Source organism: Pygocentrus nattereri, chromosome 13 (genome assembly GCF_015220715.1).
Source record: "Pygocentrus nattereri isolate fPygNat1 chromosome 13, fPygNat1.pri, whole genome shotgun sequence".
In the NCBI taxonomy this organism is placed as follows: Eukaryota; Metazoa; Chordata; class Actinopteri; order Characiformes; family Serrasalmidae; genus Pygocentrus; species Pygocentrus nattereri.
Window position 1 is genome coordinate 37,422,176 of NC_051223.1, and position 18,710 is coordinate 37,440,885.

General features: G+C 39.7%; 1 protein-coding gene across 3 annotated transcripts; it reads left to right on the forward strand.

Moving 5' to 3' along the window:
* The first annotated feature begins 454 nt into the window (after positions 1–454).
* dydc2 (DPY30 domain containing 2) lies at positions 455–16,944 on the forward strand. 3 transcript variants are annotated; one of them, XM_017721870.2, is made up of 8 exons: positions 455–472; positions 1,603–1,750; positions 4,136–4,246; positions 5,671–5,799; positions 13,163–13,321; positions 14,121–14,225; positions 14,500–14,616; positions 16,813–16,944. In XM_017721870.2, exons 2-8 carry the CDS (start codon positions 1,604–1,606, stop codon positions 16,837–16,839), a joined length of 795 nt encoding a protein of 264 aa, XP_017577359.2. In that variant the 5' UTR covers positions 455–472; position 1,603; the 3' UTR covers positions 16,840–16,944. The 3 variants fall into 3 exon arrangements, with proteins under 3 accessions (XP_017577359.2, XP_017577357.2, XP_017577358.2); XM_017721868.2 differs by lacking the exon at positions 455–472 and adding an exon at positions 1,256–1,348; XM_017721869.2 differs by lacking the exon at positions 455–472 and adding an exon at positions 1,355–1,486.
* Positions 16,945–18,710: the final 1,766 nt, after the last annotated feature.

The window sequence follows — 18,710 nt, forward strand, 5'->3', positions numbered from 1 at the left end:
TCACACGGCCTCAGCTCACTGCATTTAGGCCTGTAGAGGTGGTCAAGACAACTTGCTGAAGTGCAGACCGAGCATCAGAACGGGGAAGAAAGGGGATTTAAGGGGCTTTGAACGTGGCGTGGCTGTTGGTGCCAGACGGGCTGGTCTGAGTATTTCAGAAACTGCTGATCTGCTGGGATTTTCACACACAACCATCTCTAGGGTTCACAGAGAACGGTCCGAAAAAGAGGAAATATCCAGTGAGCGGTCAGTTGTGTGGATGAAAATGCCTTGTTGATGTGAGAGGTCAGAGGAGAACGGGCAGACTGGTTCCAGATGATAGAAAGGCAGCAGGAACTCAAATAACCAACCAAACTCTCTGAGGAACGTTTCCAACACCTTGTTGAAAGTCTGACACGAAGAATTAAGACAGTTCTGAAGGCAAAAGGGGGTCCAACCTTTTACTAGCAAGGTGTACCTAATAAAGTGGCTGGTGAGTGTGTGTGTGCGCATGTGTGTGTGTGTATATATATATATATATATATATATATATATATATATATATACCCTCACAGAGCAGGTACTCTTTGGGTGGTGGATCATTCTCAGCACTGCAGTAACACTGACGTGGTGGTGGTGTGTTAATGTGTGTTGTGCTGGCACGAGTGGATCAGACACAGCAGTGCTGCTGGAGACCCCCTTGGACCATCACAGAGCAGGTACTATTCGGGTGGTGGATCATTCTCAGCACTGCAGTGACGCTGACGTGGTGGAGTTCTTAAACGCTGTGTCCACTCACTGTCCACTCTATTAGACACTCCTACCTTGTCGGTCCATCTTGTAGATGTAAAGTCAGAGACGACAGCTCATCTGCTGCTGCACAGTTTGTGTTGGTCATCCTCTAGTCCTTCATCAGTGGTCACAGGACGCTGCCCACAGGACGCTGTTGGCTGGAAATTTTTGGTGGGTGGGCTGTTCTCAGTCCAGCAGTGACATTGAGGTGTTAAAAAACTCTGATCCACTCAGATCAGCAAAACACACACTAACACACCACCACCACGTCAGTGTTACTGCAGTGCTGAGAATGACCCACCATCCAACTAGTACCTGCTCTGTGAGGGTCCATGGGGGTCCTGACCACTGAAGAACAGGGTAACAGAGTATCAGAGAAACAGATGGACTACAGTCTGTAACTGTAGAACTACAGAGTGCAGCTATACGGTCAGTGGAACTGATAAAGTGGACAATGAGTGTAGAAACGAGGAGGTGGTCACAATGTTGTTCCGGACCGGAACGTTAGTCTAAGTCTGCATGGCGGGGGGGAAGGCACACAGCGCTGCGCGGTTGCTATGGAGATGACAAACATTAGGTAAATAAACGGACAGTTTGAAGTTAGCCGTTAGCTTCGCATTAACACTGTCTTCACGTATTTTCTTGCACGAAATTGCGCTTATATACGAAGATAATAATAAATAAACCTACAAACCTGTTTAACACACTTATATCGGTAATTAAGAGGTACACGTTGCGCTAGAGCTGAGGCTGGGCTGTGTGGTGCAGCTGACGCTGGTTTGCTTTTCATTGTTTTCTTTCTTTCTTTCTCGTTTTTGTTGCTTTTCCCAGGATGGACTCTGCATACCTGAAACAGAAACTGGGGAAATGTCTTGTGGAGGGTTTGGCAGAGGTAACCGAGCAGAGACCCGCAGATCCGATCGAGTTCCTGGCACTGTGGATCTACAAATACAGAGAAAACCTGCAGAGGGCAGAGGAGGTGGGTCAGATGGTCAGATGGTCATATGCAGCATAAATGTTATAGAGAAATTCATATGGCTGAAATAATACACACATATATATGGGTCATTCCATGGAAATGGCACATTTTGAGTCCTCATCTCCTCTTTAGGTGTATTTTATCTACTGGGTCACAAAAATCTATATTTTAACAGCTTTACACATACATTGAAATATCTCCTTTAATACAGTGTATTTTTTTTTATTTGATCTTTTTATGAGAACTTTGTTTATTTATTTATTTTTGCTGACACCACCTATTTTGTCATGTCCCTCATGGCCTTCAACGAAAGTATACTTAGAATATACCAAATACAACTATAAAAAAGTCCATATATTTTGATGTCAACCTAAACAACTGTCTGTGTTTAATTGTTTGTGATATTATTTTTCAAAATTAATTGATAATTATTTATTAAAATCACATTATTTAGTCCTGTACCTAAGTAACCCCTCAACCCCGTAACACAAATGAATCTCCCCCACAAAAACAATGGTATGATCCATTTGATCCATATACATCAAGAAGTGACATCACTCAAGTCTTTTGGACAACAGGACAGCAAAGACAGGCAAGTGGCTTCCTTCTTTTATTTAATTTTGGTCATTTATCTTGTGATATTGTGGTCGCCAAACTCAGTGACTCAACACCGTCACATGAAAAAAAGATAGAAAACTATTACTTATAAAAAAAGTTTTTTTTATTTCAAAACTATATGCTAATTCTGAATCTCATGCATGCCATGTGCTCTCTCTCTGGTATACAGTATGTAGAGCAGCGGCCATTTTGTGCAAAAATCACAACCCCGTCACACTCAACCCCGTTACATGTTTGACTGTGAGGTTTACATATCAATGATACATTTAAGCAAAAAATTTGAAAATGTCAAAGTCCAATTTGAACCATTCTAGTGGAATGACCCATATATATATATTGATGATGAAGTATTAGATGACTAGCACAAACTGTGCAGCCACTGTCTCTGCCTATACGTCTACAAGGTGGACCATCAAGGTAGCTTTTGTATGTCTAATGGAGTGGACAGTGAGTGGACACAGTTTTTAAAAAACCCAGCAGAACTGCTGTGTCTGATCCACTCGTGCCAGCAAAACACACTACCACACCACCACCACATCAGCGTCACTGCAGTGCTGAGAATGATCCACCACCTGGTCTGTGGTGGTCACTTACAAGCATTGGGCTGTGGAGCAGTGGAACTGCGTTCTCTGGAATGATGGAGCTCCATCCAGTACCTTTGGGATGAGCTGGAGTGATCCAGAACTGGCCGTCCAAAATCAGTACCTGATCTCACTAACTCTCTTATAGCTGAGTGCTGTCAGATCCTCACAGCAATGTTCCAACATCTAGTGTAAAGCCTTCTCAGACGAGCAGAGGCAGAAAGATGGACAAATTCACTATTTTTATTATTTCAGAAGAAGCTCTGGACGTGTGTCTTTACAGTTTTCTGGACGTATGTGCTAAAAGATACAGTATGACACTATTAATCCAAAAATATTAAGGTTAGTGTATGATCTCTAGAGATTTAGCCATCTGTCAAGCTAACTGTACGATCTGTGATGATTCTAAAACTTGGGTGGACAGAGGAATCTGTAGCAACCTGAACCAACCGAACGCCAACCTGCTTGGAAATGCATTAGATCCAAACTCTCCTGAAGTAGAACCTGCAGTGGAACCTTCATTGTTGTTCGTTCATTAATGTTTACTTCCAAGTTCTTCATTCTTCTTCCAAGCGCTTTACTCGTGGGTCATGGGCTGGAGGTTAGGGAACCAGCCCTGTGACCGGAAGGTCGCTGGTTCGATCCCCTCGGCTGACAGTCCATGACTGAAGTGCCCTTAAGCAAGGCACCTCACAACCTATTGGGTAGGGCTGCCCACTGCGGCAGGCAAGGGTGCTCACTGTCCCCTAGTGTTTGTGTGTGTGTTCACTAGTGTGCGTGTTTCACTGCATGGAGGGGTCAAATGCAGCGGTCTAATTCCTCACAGTTGGCTGATGGTTCTCAATTCAGTTCTGTCATAGACAAATGACACTAAGTTATTCACTAAGCTGCAACAAGTCTTCAGAAATAATGTCCACCTCCACCACAAATTCCTCATATAAATTGTTTTTGAATAACTCTGTGAGCTTGTAAGGGTCCGTATGTGGCCCACACTTCAATTCATAACTACTCAACTACTCTTCCGGCATATCAGTTACTAAATAATTCTTAGTAGTTATTCAGTAAAAGGGCTTAAGTCTAGAGTTAAACCGTATAAATAGCTGAGACTTGCTAAACAGATAAATATAACACAAAACTGCCACTAGTTCATTATGTACTTATATAATGCTCCATGGCCTTTTCACAGAGGGCTGCATATGAGAAGCAGTTAGCGGAAGAGCTGGAGAGAGCCAGAGAGGAAGAACTGCATCAGAAACAACTGAGAGAAGAAGAGGAGCGCATCAGAGCTGAGCAGGAGGTGAGAGAGAGAGGACCAGACTGAGGGTCCAGCCTGTGCCGCCAGCAGAGGGCGACAGCGACAGGGTGTGCAGCCTGCGAAGTGTCAATTTCAGGGAACTCCAATTGCCAGAAGCCCTCGGGCTCATTAGGCCCAACCTGACACCCCTGTAGGCTCCTCTATTTAAGGCTGTGGCAAACAGCAGCCTTTTCTCACACCTTTGTAGAGGGGTGACCGGTAGAGTACACAGCCCAGATGGGTATTTAAACAAAGAGAAAAGTAAAGAGGGCTGGAGAAAACGAGAGTAAAAAAAAAAAACACAAGAAGGTTTGAGCTTTTATGGCTCCAAGCCATAAAAAAGGTCTCAGTCTTTTATTTTCTTATTATCTTTTATTTCACGTATCTAGTTGAGCCTTTGTTTGAGCGGCTTTCAGCATTTCCTTTCTTTGTTGCCGACCAGTACATCGGTTATTCCAGCCTGGCTAAATAAGTTGGTCACCTCATTCCCAACGTGCCAAACTTGTTTAACATTCTTTCTCACAGGTTTTTATCTTTGCACTTGGGTCCACCTCCTTGCTGTCCCATAACGCAGATGTGGAGAAAAGGAGAGAATGAAAGTTGTGCTGCTTGCTGGTGATACATCACAGAGAAACGTGGTTGGGATAGTGTAGTGGGTAACACCTCTGCCTTCTATGCTGTAGACTGGGGTTCAATCCCCACCTGGGTAAAACACCCTACACTACACCAACAAGACTCCTAACACTCCTTCGCCTACCTGTGTAAAATGATCAAACTGTAAGTCGCTCTGGATAAGAGCGTCAGCCAAATGCCGTAAATGTAAAAAATGTAAAAAGAAAGCACCCAGCTTTATTTACAGTGAAACGAGGGGTGGGCGATAAGGCATAAACATAGCATCATATACATAATATAGTCAAGTCAAGGTTTATTTATAGAGCGCTTTTTACAACAGATGTTGTCGCAGAGTAGCTTTACAGGAAAATCCGGATATGAAACCCCATGAGCGTCGCCGATGGCAACACCGGCAAATATCCCTAAGAGTGAGAGGAAGAAACCTTGAGAGGAACCAAGACTCGGAAACGGAACCCATCATCCTCTGGTCGACACCAGCCAGCAAAACAAAAACACCAGCTAAATTAACAGAAAGAAATACTCATTAGGAGAGAGGCGCACACAGGCAGGGAAGGAAGTGAATGATCAGTAAATGGGGATAGATGAGAGAAAAAGCACAGAGAGAAGAAGAGAAGATCTTTCTGAACCTTTGTGAACAAAAAGCTGCCGTATTAAAGGGCCAATACCATGGGAACAGATCAGTGGGTTCTTTAAAAATACCTTCCTTAAAGCCAGCAGAGTAGGCTACTGTAGTGAGCTTTAGACTGGAAACAATGAAACTACCCTAAGAAAACTGCTTGTGAATTTGTCTCCAGGTTGAATCCAGCCTTGTCGATCCCACAGACTCAGAACAGCAGCCTGCAGATGTGGAGAGATCGCCCTCTAGAGCTGAGGCAGAGGATGTGCAGAGACCTGAGGATTCTGAGCCAGGGCCCGAGGAGACGGTAGCATTTCGTCTTATAATCATTTATACACAGGGCACAGGATAGTGAGAGACAGGGAAGAATACAGGAGTAGTTCATAGACTTCACTTAAAGTAGCACTTTTAAAAGCATCCTGTTCAGGTCGAGATCAGTGGCAGCATTTTTAATCACTGAAGATTTTAAAGTGATCTGGCTTCAGCTCCACTCACTAGTAGTTGTGGTGAACAGTGTAATGATGGGATTCTGAGTGGCGCCATCTCCCTGTGACCTAAAATGTAATCAATCAGCCATGTATGGACACGTATGGTGTGCTGAAGTTTTCTTCTTTAGATTTACAGTAGCACCATGATGCCCTTAGAACTCTGAACCAAAAATTGTGGTTTTATTTCCAGAGAAAATGTTCTAGACCCAATACACATTATCCTGGGCAATGTCACTGGATTCTCTGAGGTCATTGGATTCCTGGGGCCGTATTTCAGCCCCAGTTAATGAAATTTGTCTGGCTCACTTGAGGGCCACATCCTTGATTTGTTCTGCTGCAGTACACAGCTGGGTCCTCAGCCCAGATCTGACCCACACCCTGTAAAGTGGGTGGAACTATAGGATATGGTCCAAATCTGGTCCCAATCTGGCCCAACTATCTTGTTGGTCCATAATATTCATGCCAGAATTGTCCCACAAATGTAGACAAAAGGAAAAATGCTAAGAAGCTGTCCAGGATCTGGCCCTATTCTGGCTCGCATGCCAGAACATCTACCTGGTAGTCAGCCAACACTCACATGGGAAAGCTGGAATCTGCCCAAAACTGTCTGCTATCTGGGACGTGATTAAAGGGTTGTTTGCATGTAGAAAGGGTTCTTCAGATTGATGAATATGTTGAATATGGTTCTGTATAGTATCTTTTTGAAAAGGGTTCTATATAGAACCAAAAGGGTTCTTCTGTTGTTACAATGTCAAGCAATGTCAAGCTTAAAGAACCCTTTTTGGTGACATATAGAACCCTTTTCAGAAACATTCAACACATTATCCATACAAAAAAAAAACCTTAATCATGCAAAGGGTTCTTTGAGTGTTCATGGCTGTATATAGAACCATTTTTCTTACAAAAAAAACATTTGAAGAACCATTTTTATGTATGTAGGAATGAAGGACAGAACAACAGTGTGTAAGTTCATAATCTTATCCTAACTCTAGATAACAAAACAATATTACAGAAACATCCTAACGAAACAGTTTCCAAATTGTTGTACTAAATTTAGGACAACCCCAGTGATGAACTTCTGCTTTAACCGTATAATCATAACTAGTGTAATAATGTTGTATTATTACATTAATAATGTTATATGTATGACATGTATGTAATAATTTTATATTATATTACATTATATATATAATGTGTAAAACCGTGGATTTACCTTTGTTTTATAACTTTCTGTTGTCAGACACAGTAGACATTTTTTAATCAAACCCCGGGCCACTGTCTATATATATATATATATATATATATATATATATCTCCTTGTATATATCTTTACATACATCCATGAATAAACATACACACACACACACATTTTCTAAGCCGCTTCTCCCTCAGGGTCACAGGGGGTGCTGGAGCCTATCCCAGCGGTCATCGGGTGGAAGGCAGGATACATACATATACAGATACTTAAAAATATATAACATATGTTTTTATTCTGTTATTATCATCCAGTTCATACTCCATTGCAGTACAGATGTCATATGAATGCCATAGTGGTCCGGCATCACGCTTAAATCCCCCATAATTTCCCACCCAATACTCACCACCCTGAGCTAATACCCTATTTGGTGAAACAACGTGAGAGGAAAAAAAAATTGGCTGAGCAGACACAGACAAAACAGATAAATATACAACCAACACAGACAAAACAGATAAATATACAACCAACACAGACAAAACAGATAAATATACAACCAACACAGACAAAACAGATAAATATACAACCAACGAAGACAAAACAGATAAATATACAACCAACACAGACAAAACAGATAAATATACAACCAACACAGACAAAACAGATAAATATACAACCAACACAGACAAAACAGATAAATATACAACCAACACAGACAAAACAGATAAATATACAACCAACACAGACAAAACAGATAAATATACAACCAACGAAGACAAAACAGATAAATATACAACCAACACAGACAAAACAGATAAATATACAACCAACACAGACAAAACAGATAAATATACAACCAACGAAGACAAAAAAGATACATATACAACCAACACAGACAAAACAGATAAATATACAACCAACACAGACAAAACAGATAAATATACAACCAACACAGACAAAACAGATACATATACAACCAACACAGACAAAACAGATACATATACAACCAACGAAGACAAAACAGATAAATATACAACCAACACAGACAAAACAGATAAATATACAACCAACACAGACAAAACAGATAAATATACAACCAACGAAGACAAAACAGATAAATATACAACCAACGAAGACAAAACAGATAAATATACAACCAACACAGACAAAACAGATAAATATACAACCAACGAAGACAAAACAGATAAATATACAACCAACGAAGACAAAACAGATAAATATACAACCAACGAAGACAAAACAGATAAATATACAACCAACGAAGACAAAACAGATAAATATACAACCAACACAGACAAAACAGACAAATATACAACCAACACAGACAAAACAGATAAATATACAACCAACGAAGACAAAACAGATAAATATACAACCAACGAAGACAAAACAGATAAATATACAACCAACACAGACAAAACAGATAAATATACAACCAACGAAGACAAAACAGATAAATATACAACCAACACAGACAAAACAGATAAATATACAACCAACGAAGACAAAACAGATAAATATACAACCAACACAGACAAAACAGATAAATATACAACCAACACAGACAAAACAGATAAATATACAACCAACACAGACAAAACAGATAAATATACAACCAACACAGACAAAACAGATAAATATACAACCAACACAGACAAAACAGATAAATATACAACCAACGAAGACAAAACAGATAAATATACAACCAACACAGACAAAACAGATAAATATACAACCAACACAGACAAAACAGATAAATATACAACCAACACAGACAAAACAGATAAATATACAACCAACACAGACAAAACAGATAAATATACAAACAACGAAGACAAAACAGATAAATATACAACCAACACAGACAAAACAGATAAATATACAACCAACACAGACAAAACAGATAAATATACAACCAACGAAGACAAAAAAGATACATATACAACCAACACAGACAAAACAGATAAATATACAACCAACACAGACAAAACAGATAAATATACAACCAACACAGACAAAACAGATACATATACAACCAACACAGACAAAACAGATACATATACAACCAACGAAGACAAAACAGATAAATATACAACCAACACAGACAAAACAGATAAATATACAACCAACACAGACAAAACAGATAAATATACAACCAACGAAGACAAAACAGATAAATATACAACCAACGAAGACAAAACAGATAAATATACAACCAACACAGACAAAACAGATAAATATACAACCAACGAAGACAAAACAGATAAATATACAACCAACGAAGACAAAACAGATAAATATACAACCAACGAAGACAAAACAGATAAATATACAACCAACACAGACAAAACAGACAAATATACAACCAACACAGACAAAACAGATAAATATACAACCAACGAAGACAAAACAGATAAATATACAACCAACGAAGACAAAACAGATAAATATACAACCAACACAGACAAAACAGATAAATATACAACCAACGAAGACAAAACAGATAAATATACAACCAACACAGACAAAACAGATAAATATACAACCAACGAAGACAAAACAGATAAATATACAACCAACACAGACAAAACAGATAAATATACAACCAACGAAGAAAAAAACAGATAAATATACAACCGACATAGACAAGACAGACAGCTATACAACCGACATAGACAAGACAGACAGCAATACAACCGACATAGACAAGACAGACAGCAATACAACCGACATAGACAAGACAGACAGCAATACAACCGACATAGACAAGACAGACAGCTATACAACCGACATAGACAAGACAGACAGCTATACAACCGACATAGACAAGACAGACAGCTATACAACCGACATAGACAAGACAGACAGCTATACATCCGACATAGACAAGACAGACAGCTATACAACCGACATAGACAAGACAGACAGCTATACAACCGACATAGACAAGACAGGCAGCTATACAACCGACATAGACAAGACAGACAGCTATACAACCGACATGGACAAGACAGACAGCTATACAACCGACATGGACAAAACAGATAAATATACAACCAACACAGACAAAACAGATAAATATACAACCAACACAGACAAAACAGATAAATATACAACCAACACAGACAAAACAGATAAATATACAACCAACACAGACAAAACAGATAAATATACAACCAACGAAGACAAAACAGATAAATATACAACCAACGAAGACAAAACAGATAAATATACAACCAACACAGACAAAACAGATAAATATACAACCAACGAAGACAAAACAGATAAATATACAACCAACGAAGACAAAACAGATAAATATACAACCAACACAGACAAAACAGATAAATATACAACCAACGAAGACAAAACAGATAAATATACAACCAACACAGACAAAACAGATAAATATACAACCAACACAGACAAAACAGATAAATATACAACCAACACAGACAAAACAGATAAATATACAACCAACGAAGACAAAACAGATAAATATACAACCAACACAGACAAAACAGATAAATATACAACCAACACAGACAAAACAGATAAATATACAACCAACGAAGACAAAACAGATAAATATACAACCAACACAGACAAAACAGATAAATATACAACCAACGAAGACAAAACAGATAAATATACAACCAACGAAGACAAAACAGATAAATATACAACCAACACAGACAAAACAGATAAATATACAACCAACGAAGACAAAACAGATAAATATACAACCAACACAGACAAAACAGACAAATATACAACCAACACAGACAAAACAGATAAATATACAACCAACGAAGACAAAACAGATAAATATACAACCAACGAAGACAAAACAGATAAATATACAACCAACACAGACAAAACAGATAAATATACAACCAACGAAGACAAAACAGATAAATATACAACCAACGAAGACAAAACAGATAAATATACAACCAACGAAGACAAAACAGATAAATATACAACCAACGAAGACAAAACAGATAAATATACAACCAACGAAGACAAAACAGATAAATATACAACCAACGAAGACAAAACAGATAAATATACAACCAACGAAGACAAAACAGATAAATATACAACCAACACAGACAAAACAGATAAATATACAACCAACGAAGACAAAACAGATAAATATACAACCAACACAGACAAAACAGACAAATATACAACCAACACAGACAAAACAGATAAATATACAACCAACGAAGACAAAACAGATAAATATACAACCAACGAAGACAAAACAGATAAATATACAACCAACACAGACAAAACAGATAAATATACAACCAACACAGACAAAACAGATAAATATACAACCAACGAAGACAAAACAGATAAATATACAACCAACACAGACAAAACAGATAAATATACAACCAACGAAGACAAAACAGATAAATATACAACCAACACAGACAAAACAGATAAATATACAACCAACGAAGAAAAAAACAGATAAATATACAACCAACACAGACAAAACAGATAAATATACAACCGACAAAGACAAGACAGACAGCTATACAACCGACATAGACAAGACAGACAGCTATACAACCGACATAGACAAGACAGACAGCAATACAACCGACATAGACAAGACAGACAGCAATACAACCGACATAGACAAGACAGACAGCTATACAACCGACATAGACAAGACAGACAGCTATACAACCGACATAGACAAGACAGACAGCAATACAACCGACATAGACAAGACAGACAGCTATACAACCGACATAGACAAGACAGACAGCTATACAACCGACATAGACAAGACAGGCAGCTATACAACCGACATAGACAAGACAGACAGCTATACAACCGACATAGACAAGACAGACAGCTATACAACCGACATAGACAAGACAGGCAGCTATACAACCGACATAGACAAGACAGACAGCTATACAACCGACATAGACAAGACAGACAGCAATACAACCGACATAGACAAGACAGACAGCAATACAACCGACATAGACAAGACAGACAGCAATACAACCGACATAGACAAGACAGACAGCTATACAACCGACATAGACAAGACAGACAGCTATACAACCGACATAGACAAGACAGACAGCTATACAACCGACATAGACAAGACAGACAGCAATACAACCGACATAGACAAGACAGACAGCAATACAACCGACATAGACAAGACAGACAGCTATACAACCGACATAGACAAGACAGACAGCAATACAACCGACATAGACAAGACAGACAGCTATACAACTGACATAGACAAGACAGACAGCTATACAACCGACATAGACAAGACAGACAGCAATACAACCGACATAGACAAGACAGACAGCTATACAACTGACATAGACAAGACAGACAGCAATACAACTGACATAGACAAAACAGGTAGACAGACATACAACATTCATAGATGCACATTAATACATGTACCTAATAAGTTAAAGAGTTGCAGTTTTGGTGTGGAACCCGGGTCTCCACCATTCTCTCTTATTGTTATCATGCGGTAAAGTTGTAGCAAACTCATCAAATAAAATTGTGCAGTGATGAAGGTGAATAATGAGGAGAGAGACCTGAATGTGTGTGTGTTATTAGGAGGAATAATGGAATAATACAGCCTCTGAAACACAAATAATGCTACCTACATGCATCCTCTATGCCAGCTAACACTGTGCTCCATCCATCCATTTTCCAAGCCGCTCCTCCGTCAGGGTCCTGGGGGATTTTGCATGAAAGTCTGTATCCAAATCTAAATTCCAGCCAGATATGCCTCAACTGACTGACTACGTTAGAGGGGAGAACTGTGCACTTTGGTATATTTTAAATGAGCCGTTGCTTTAAGCAGGAAAGAAATAAACAGTAGAGTATAAATGCAGAAGCAGAGGAAGTTTCTGAATGTTACTATCTCTTTACTTTTCACCTGTGTTGTCTTACTGTAGGATGCAGACAGACCACAGTCTCTGGACGTACATGGCACAGACCCAGAGAACGCAGATGATGCAGAAGTAAAGCTTGATGATTCTGCATCTGAGATGCATACCGCAGTTCACCCTGTCAGTCCCCTCACCCAACCAAGCCAGAGCCAGCCAGAGGAGGAGGTGACTGTTCAAATGTCATATTATGGAGTTCTCCATTTGGTTTAATTTACATTAATAGGTCAGCAAAAAAAAAACTATTTTCCTCTCACACCAGATGGAGTTGATTAACCAAGAAGAATTTGGTGTCCAAATTTTGCTTCTTTACTTTAGCACTGGAGTTCAATAGTCACACAAATCTTTTTTTTCTGAATACGTCCTCAAAACTACTCTCAACCCACTCAAACTGCATCCGGCTCTTCATTAAAATTTGACAGTGTGGTTTAGGACATGGTATGACTTACTCTGCTATGAGCGCTGAGTGTAGCTGAACACTGCGGTCAGCCATTTAAGACAGCAGGTGTTGTGTTGAATTCTGACTCACTGGCCATACAGGTATATGGACATTAGATTACATTTGCATTATGATATCTTTTATCTGTATTTCAAATATCGAAATCATTCAATTAAAACAGTCCCGTCTTTGATGGTGATTCATTTAAAACTGGAGATATTTTACATAAGCATGTGATTCGATTCAGTCAGGATTATTTTTCGCTCTTCAAGGAGTATAGAGGGAGCTCTTTCAGCTCTCAGAAATGGGGTCCAAGGTGCCAGAGAGTAGTGAGAGAGGCTGAAACCTTAGCAGAGACAGCGAGAGAGGACGATGGCAGGAAAACAGAGAGAAAGAAACTGAGAGAAGGCATAGCGAAGATCTGATTGGCTATAAACTGTGGGGCTCACTTTATAGGAAGAATGGGAAAATGCTGAATTTCATGCAGAACTGCTCGGTTGAAGAGTTTTCAAATATAATTTCCTGCAGCACGCAGATGATGACTCTGCACAAGCTCCACTGAACCCAGCAGATGCTGTCCCTGAGGAAGAACCTCCAAGTCAGGAGCATTCTTCAGCACTATCTGAGTCACAGGTATCAGTTTTATTACTATACTTTAATATATACCAATCAGGCGTAACATTATGACCTTGTTTCTACGCTCACTGTCCAGTTTATCAGCTCCACTTACTGTATAGCTGCACTCTGTAGTTCTACAGTTACAGACTGTAGTCCAGCTGTTTCTCTGATACTCTGTTACCCCCTTTTACCCTGTTCTTCTTAAAAGGAAAGGGAATTTCGCTCTCCGAGCAGTGAAAAACAGACTGGATGACAAATGTTTTTCTTTGGTCTGTAACCGACCGGACAGGGCCCGAATGACCCTGAGACCACCCACCCTGACACAGCTGAAGACCAGACAGCGGCTGTGCCAGAAAGCAGTGCTCCCAAACCGGAAGACACACACTCAGAGCTGAAGAAAGACGTGGTAAAGTTTCATGCTGTTTTTTCATGTTTTTACCATGACTGAGAGCTTTAGACGTCACACAAAGTGCAGATCACTTGGCTTTGACTTTGCATCACTCCCATTGTGGCATTTAAGTTTTGCTGCAGTCACGGTAAAGCCGTATGTGTGTAAAAGTCAGTGACTCATTGATTCCAACCCACTTCGACCGCCTTCTGAAATGAAGGGGTCAGAATAAAGGCGTACACAGCAGTGGGTAGAGAGGTCTAAACCCAGTGCTCAAGTAAAAGTATTGTTGAGTCATCCTACCAATGCAGTTGCAAAGGGGTTGAATGCTGATGTGTAATTTAAGTGTAAAACAGAGTCTGTTATATTGAAGGACATCAAAATGACTCAAATCTGAGCTTTATTAAAATACCGATACTGAGTTTTATAACTAATTTTATTTCAGTTTTAAAATGCCTTAAAGGTTCGAGTGTAAGCCCACTGACACAGTCCTTTTGCATCACATGAAGCTGTCTGCATTTTGAATTCATCAAAAATATAAAGTATATCAACATCGGTGCTGCATCATGCGGTGGGTGTGAAGGGCTGCACTGAACATTGCTGCCTATTGTGGCCAGCGAAGTGCGTCAGATGGTGTGCTGCTGTAAAATTGGCTTTAGACAAGGAAAATCGCTGATCTCCACAGAGCTGTGGCCCAGAAAGAACCCAGTTAGACGTGCCTGATCCACTAAAATGACGTTTAAGATGAAGTTTATTGGTCTAAGTAATAAAGCGCACCAATCGCAAAGCAGTGCAGATACTGTTACCAACACAACAGAATGAAATTAAGCTCTAAAAAGAAATGAGTATAAAATACGGACGAGGAAAGAGTCACGCAGTAAAAAGTAGATCCTTTTCCTCACAAATATTAATACAATAAGCCACTACAGGCTGTGTGATATTATCACAGGAAAGTTGTTCTTCCCCCATGATAAAATCACACTAATGCACAGCCTCACGTGCCTTATTGGTTTTATAAACAGTGGGCAACATAAAATATTATAAAATACACAATTTCTCAGAAAATAATTCGTTATTAATAGTAATAAAACATAAACGCCAAGTAATGTAGTTCCTTTAGAGAACGGTATCATTGCAAAGCAACCAATGACCAATTCGGTCGCCGTTCGCTGTAAATTCTGATCATTTCATGAATTTTTAAACTTTTTCTCATAGAAAAATTTACGTATGATAAGACAGCACTGCTTAATGCAAAGACTTTGATTTTAAAAGTGTTTTTTGGCCACCAAATCACCACCACGAGTCATATTTAGCACCAATCCAGTGGCGCCCTTGTTCTTTTGCTGGGGCTGAATTTCAAATGTCTCCATGCTCCCTACATAGTGCACTACATAGGAGTTTAAATACTGGATCCTGCAGCCCAACAGAACAAAATACAGCTAAGAAATAGCAATTTGGGACTCAGACACTCCACACTCGATAAATGAAGCACCGTTTGGCTCTACAGACTTTCATTTCTAAACTTTCATAGCACAGGATTTAGGGAGCAGGGAGCCGTTTTGGGACTCAGTCTGGGTTTGAAGCGAAATGTGATGGAAACACGAACATTTTGAAGTGTGTAAAACATTCAAGTGACATTTTTAAACTTGAACTTGGCCGTTTTACAGTGAATCATACCGTAGTTAAGTACTTTTAAGTCAAGCCTGTGATATTAATGATGGAGCTGTTTAGGCCATTGGCTCTTTTATTCTGTTTGCTAGCTGACCAGCCTGGTTGCCAGCCCCTCAGTTCGGGTTCTTACTTAATCAATACACTTGATGGTCCATGTGAGCAGCATGAGAGTCATAGATTATTCCATTAACAGCACAAGGGTTTTTTCACGTTGTGGCGCCGTAATACATTTATATTTATGGCATTTGTCAGAGACACTTATCCAGAGTGACTTCCAGTTGAATCATGTATTGTGTATAGGCGAAGGCAGTGTTAGGAGTCTTGCCCAAGGACTCTTATTTGTATAGGGTAGGGTGTTTACCCAGGTGGGGATTGAACCCCAGCCTACAGCGTGGACGGCAGAGATGTTGTCCACTATGCAATACCAACCACTTCACAGTCCAGTTGTTGTGAGGCAGTCATAGGTGTGTGTTTATCGTGGGTTGTACAAGTCCTCATAGACGTTTTAGTGTGAGATTGATTATTTTTCTCTTCTTTCTGCAGGAGGAGATCGAAGAGGACGAAAACTAAGGAAGATTTTCTCTAAATACTTTCTATCCAATAACCTACAGTTCCTCTTTCAGAGCCATGTGCATATTTAATGTACCTTCTTGTGTATAAACACAATCAGTTCTACATGGTGTGACTTCATTTTTTAAAACTTTTAAACAGACGTCACGGTCACTGGCAGGTTAAGAGAGGACCACCACCAAAAATAGCCAGACAAGCACAGCAATTCCTAGCTATGACGTCCCATGTCCAATCCAAGATAAACACAGCATTAGTATCAGTGAAATCAGTATCAGTGAGTTGCTAAGCAACGACTCTGACAGCTGTAGGAGATGCTTGAGCCATTTGCACGTTTTTACTTCTTATTCTGCCACAAACAGAAAACGGACACTGTTAAGATGACGTTTGACCACAGCTGATTTGGTCCGACTCTGAAGACGAGACGACACTAAATCCCCAAACTGTCAGTCGGTCTGTGAGGAGCTGGAGAACGAACTTCTGGCTGAGCAGCGAGTGGGCTGAGCTCGTTACTCTGACGTAGCAACAAGCTGCTTGTTAAGGAGCTCTAATTAGGAGGAAGGAACTGAACATTAAAACATATTAAACGCCGTGTTCACGGCCAGTTTATTCATTTCTTACTGTATTTATTTAACTGCTGTATTAAAGCAGTAGAGACACTCGAGGAGTGAGTCACTATAACATCACGGCTGTGATGATCTATAGTGGCCAAATCACAGCTTTGGTGTTATTTCACGATAACACACTCCCTCTTGTGTTTCATTGCTTAAATTCCAAATATGTTGGGACACTGTGCTAAATGTAAATTAAAAAAATGTGATGATGTACAAATCATTTAAACCCTATATTTCATTGAAAATAGACATGATTTTTCAGAAATATATGCCCATTTTGAATTTGATGGCAACAACACATTCCAAAAAAGTTGGGATGGGGCAACAAAAGACTGGTAAAATTGTGTAATGCTACAAAAAAACCCTGGTGCACGATCAAATAGTGCAACAATTCAAGAAGAACTTTTCTCAATGTAAAATAGCAAAGAACTTTTGCTTTTTATCATCTACATACATAATAACATTAAAGGATTCAGAGAATCTGGGGAAATCCCTGTATGCAAGGGACAAGATCAAAACCAGTATTTGCTGGCTGTGATCTTTGGGCCCTCAGGCAGCACTGCATTAAAAACAGACATGATTCTGCAGTGGAAATCACTGCATGGGCTCAGAAACACTATGAAAACAGTTTGTTGCTGCATCCACAAAGTTAAAACTCTAAAACGCAAAGAAGAAACTACATAAACAGGATCCAGAAACGCTGCCACCTTCTCTGGGCCTGAGCAAATTTAAAATTTGCTGAGGGAAAGTGAGAAAGTGTCCTGGGGTCTGAGGAATCCAAATTTAGAAATTATTTTTGGAAATCATGGACACAGTGTCCTCTTGACTAAAGACCAAGCCAGTATTCATGATGGCATAAGGAAGCATTAGTGCGCATGGCATGGGTGACGTGCTCATCTGTGAAGGCACCATTAATGCTGAATGATATAAACATGTTTTGGTAACATCTGCTGCCGTTCAGACGACGTCTTTTTCAGGGTAGGCCTTGATTATTTCAGCAAGATGATTTCAAACCACATTCTGCATGTATTACAGCAGCATTGCTCCATATTAAAAGAATCCGGGTGCTAAACTGACCTGCCTGCAGTCCAGACCGGTCACCACCGAAAACATTTGCAACATTATGACATGAAAAATACCACAAAGGAGATTCTGAACTATTGGGTAGATACAGTTCCCAATCGCTTACAGAGTGTTGCTAAAAGAAGAGGTGATGAAACACAGGGGTAAACAGGCTCCCGTCCCAACTTTTTTGGAACG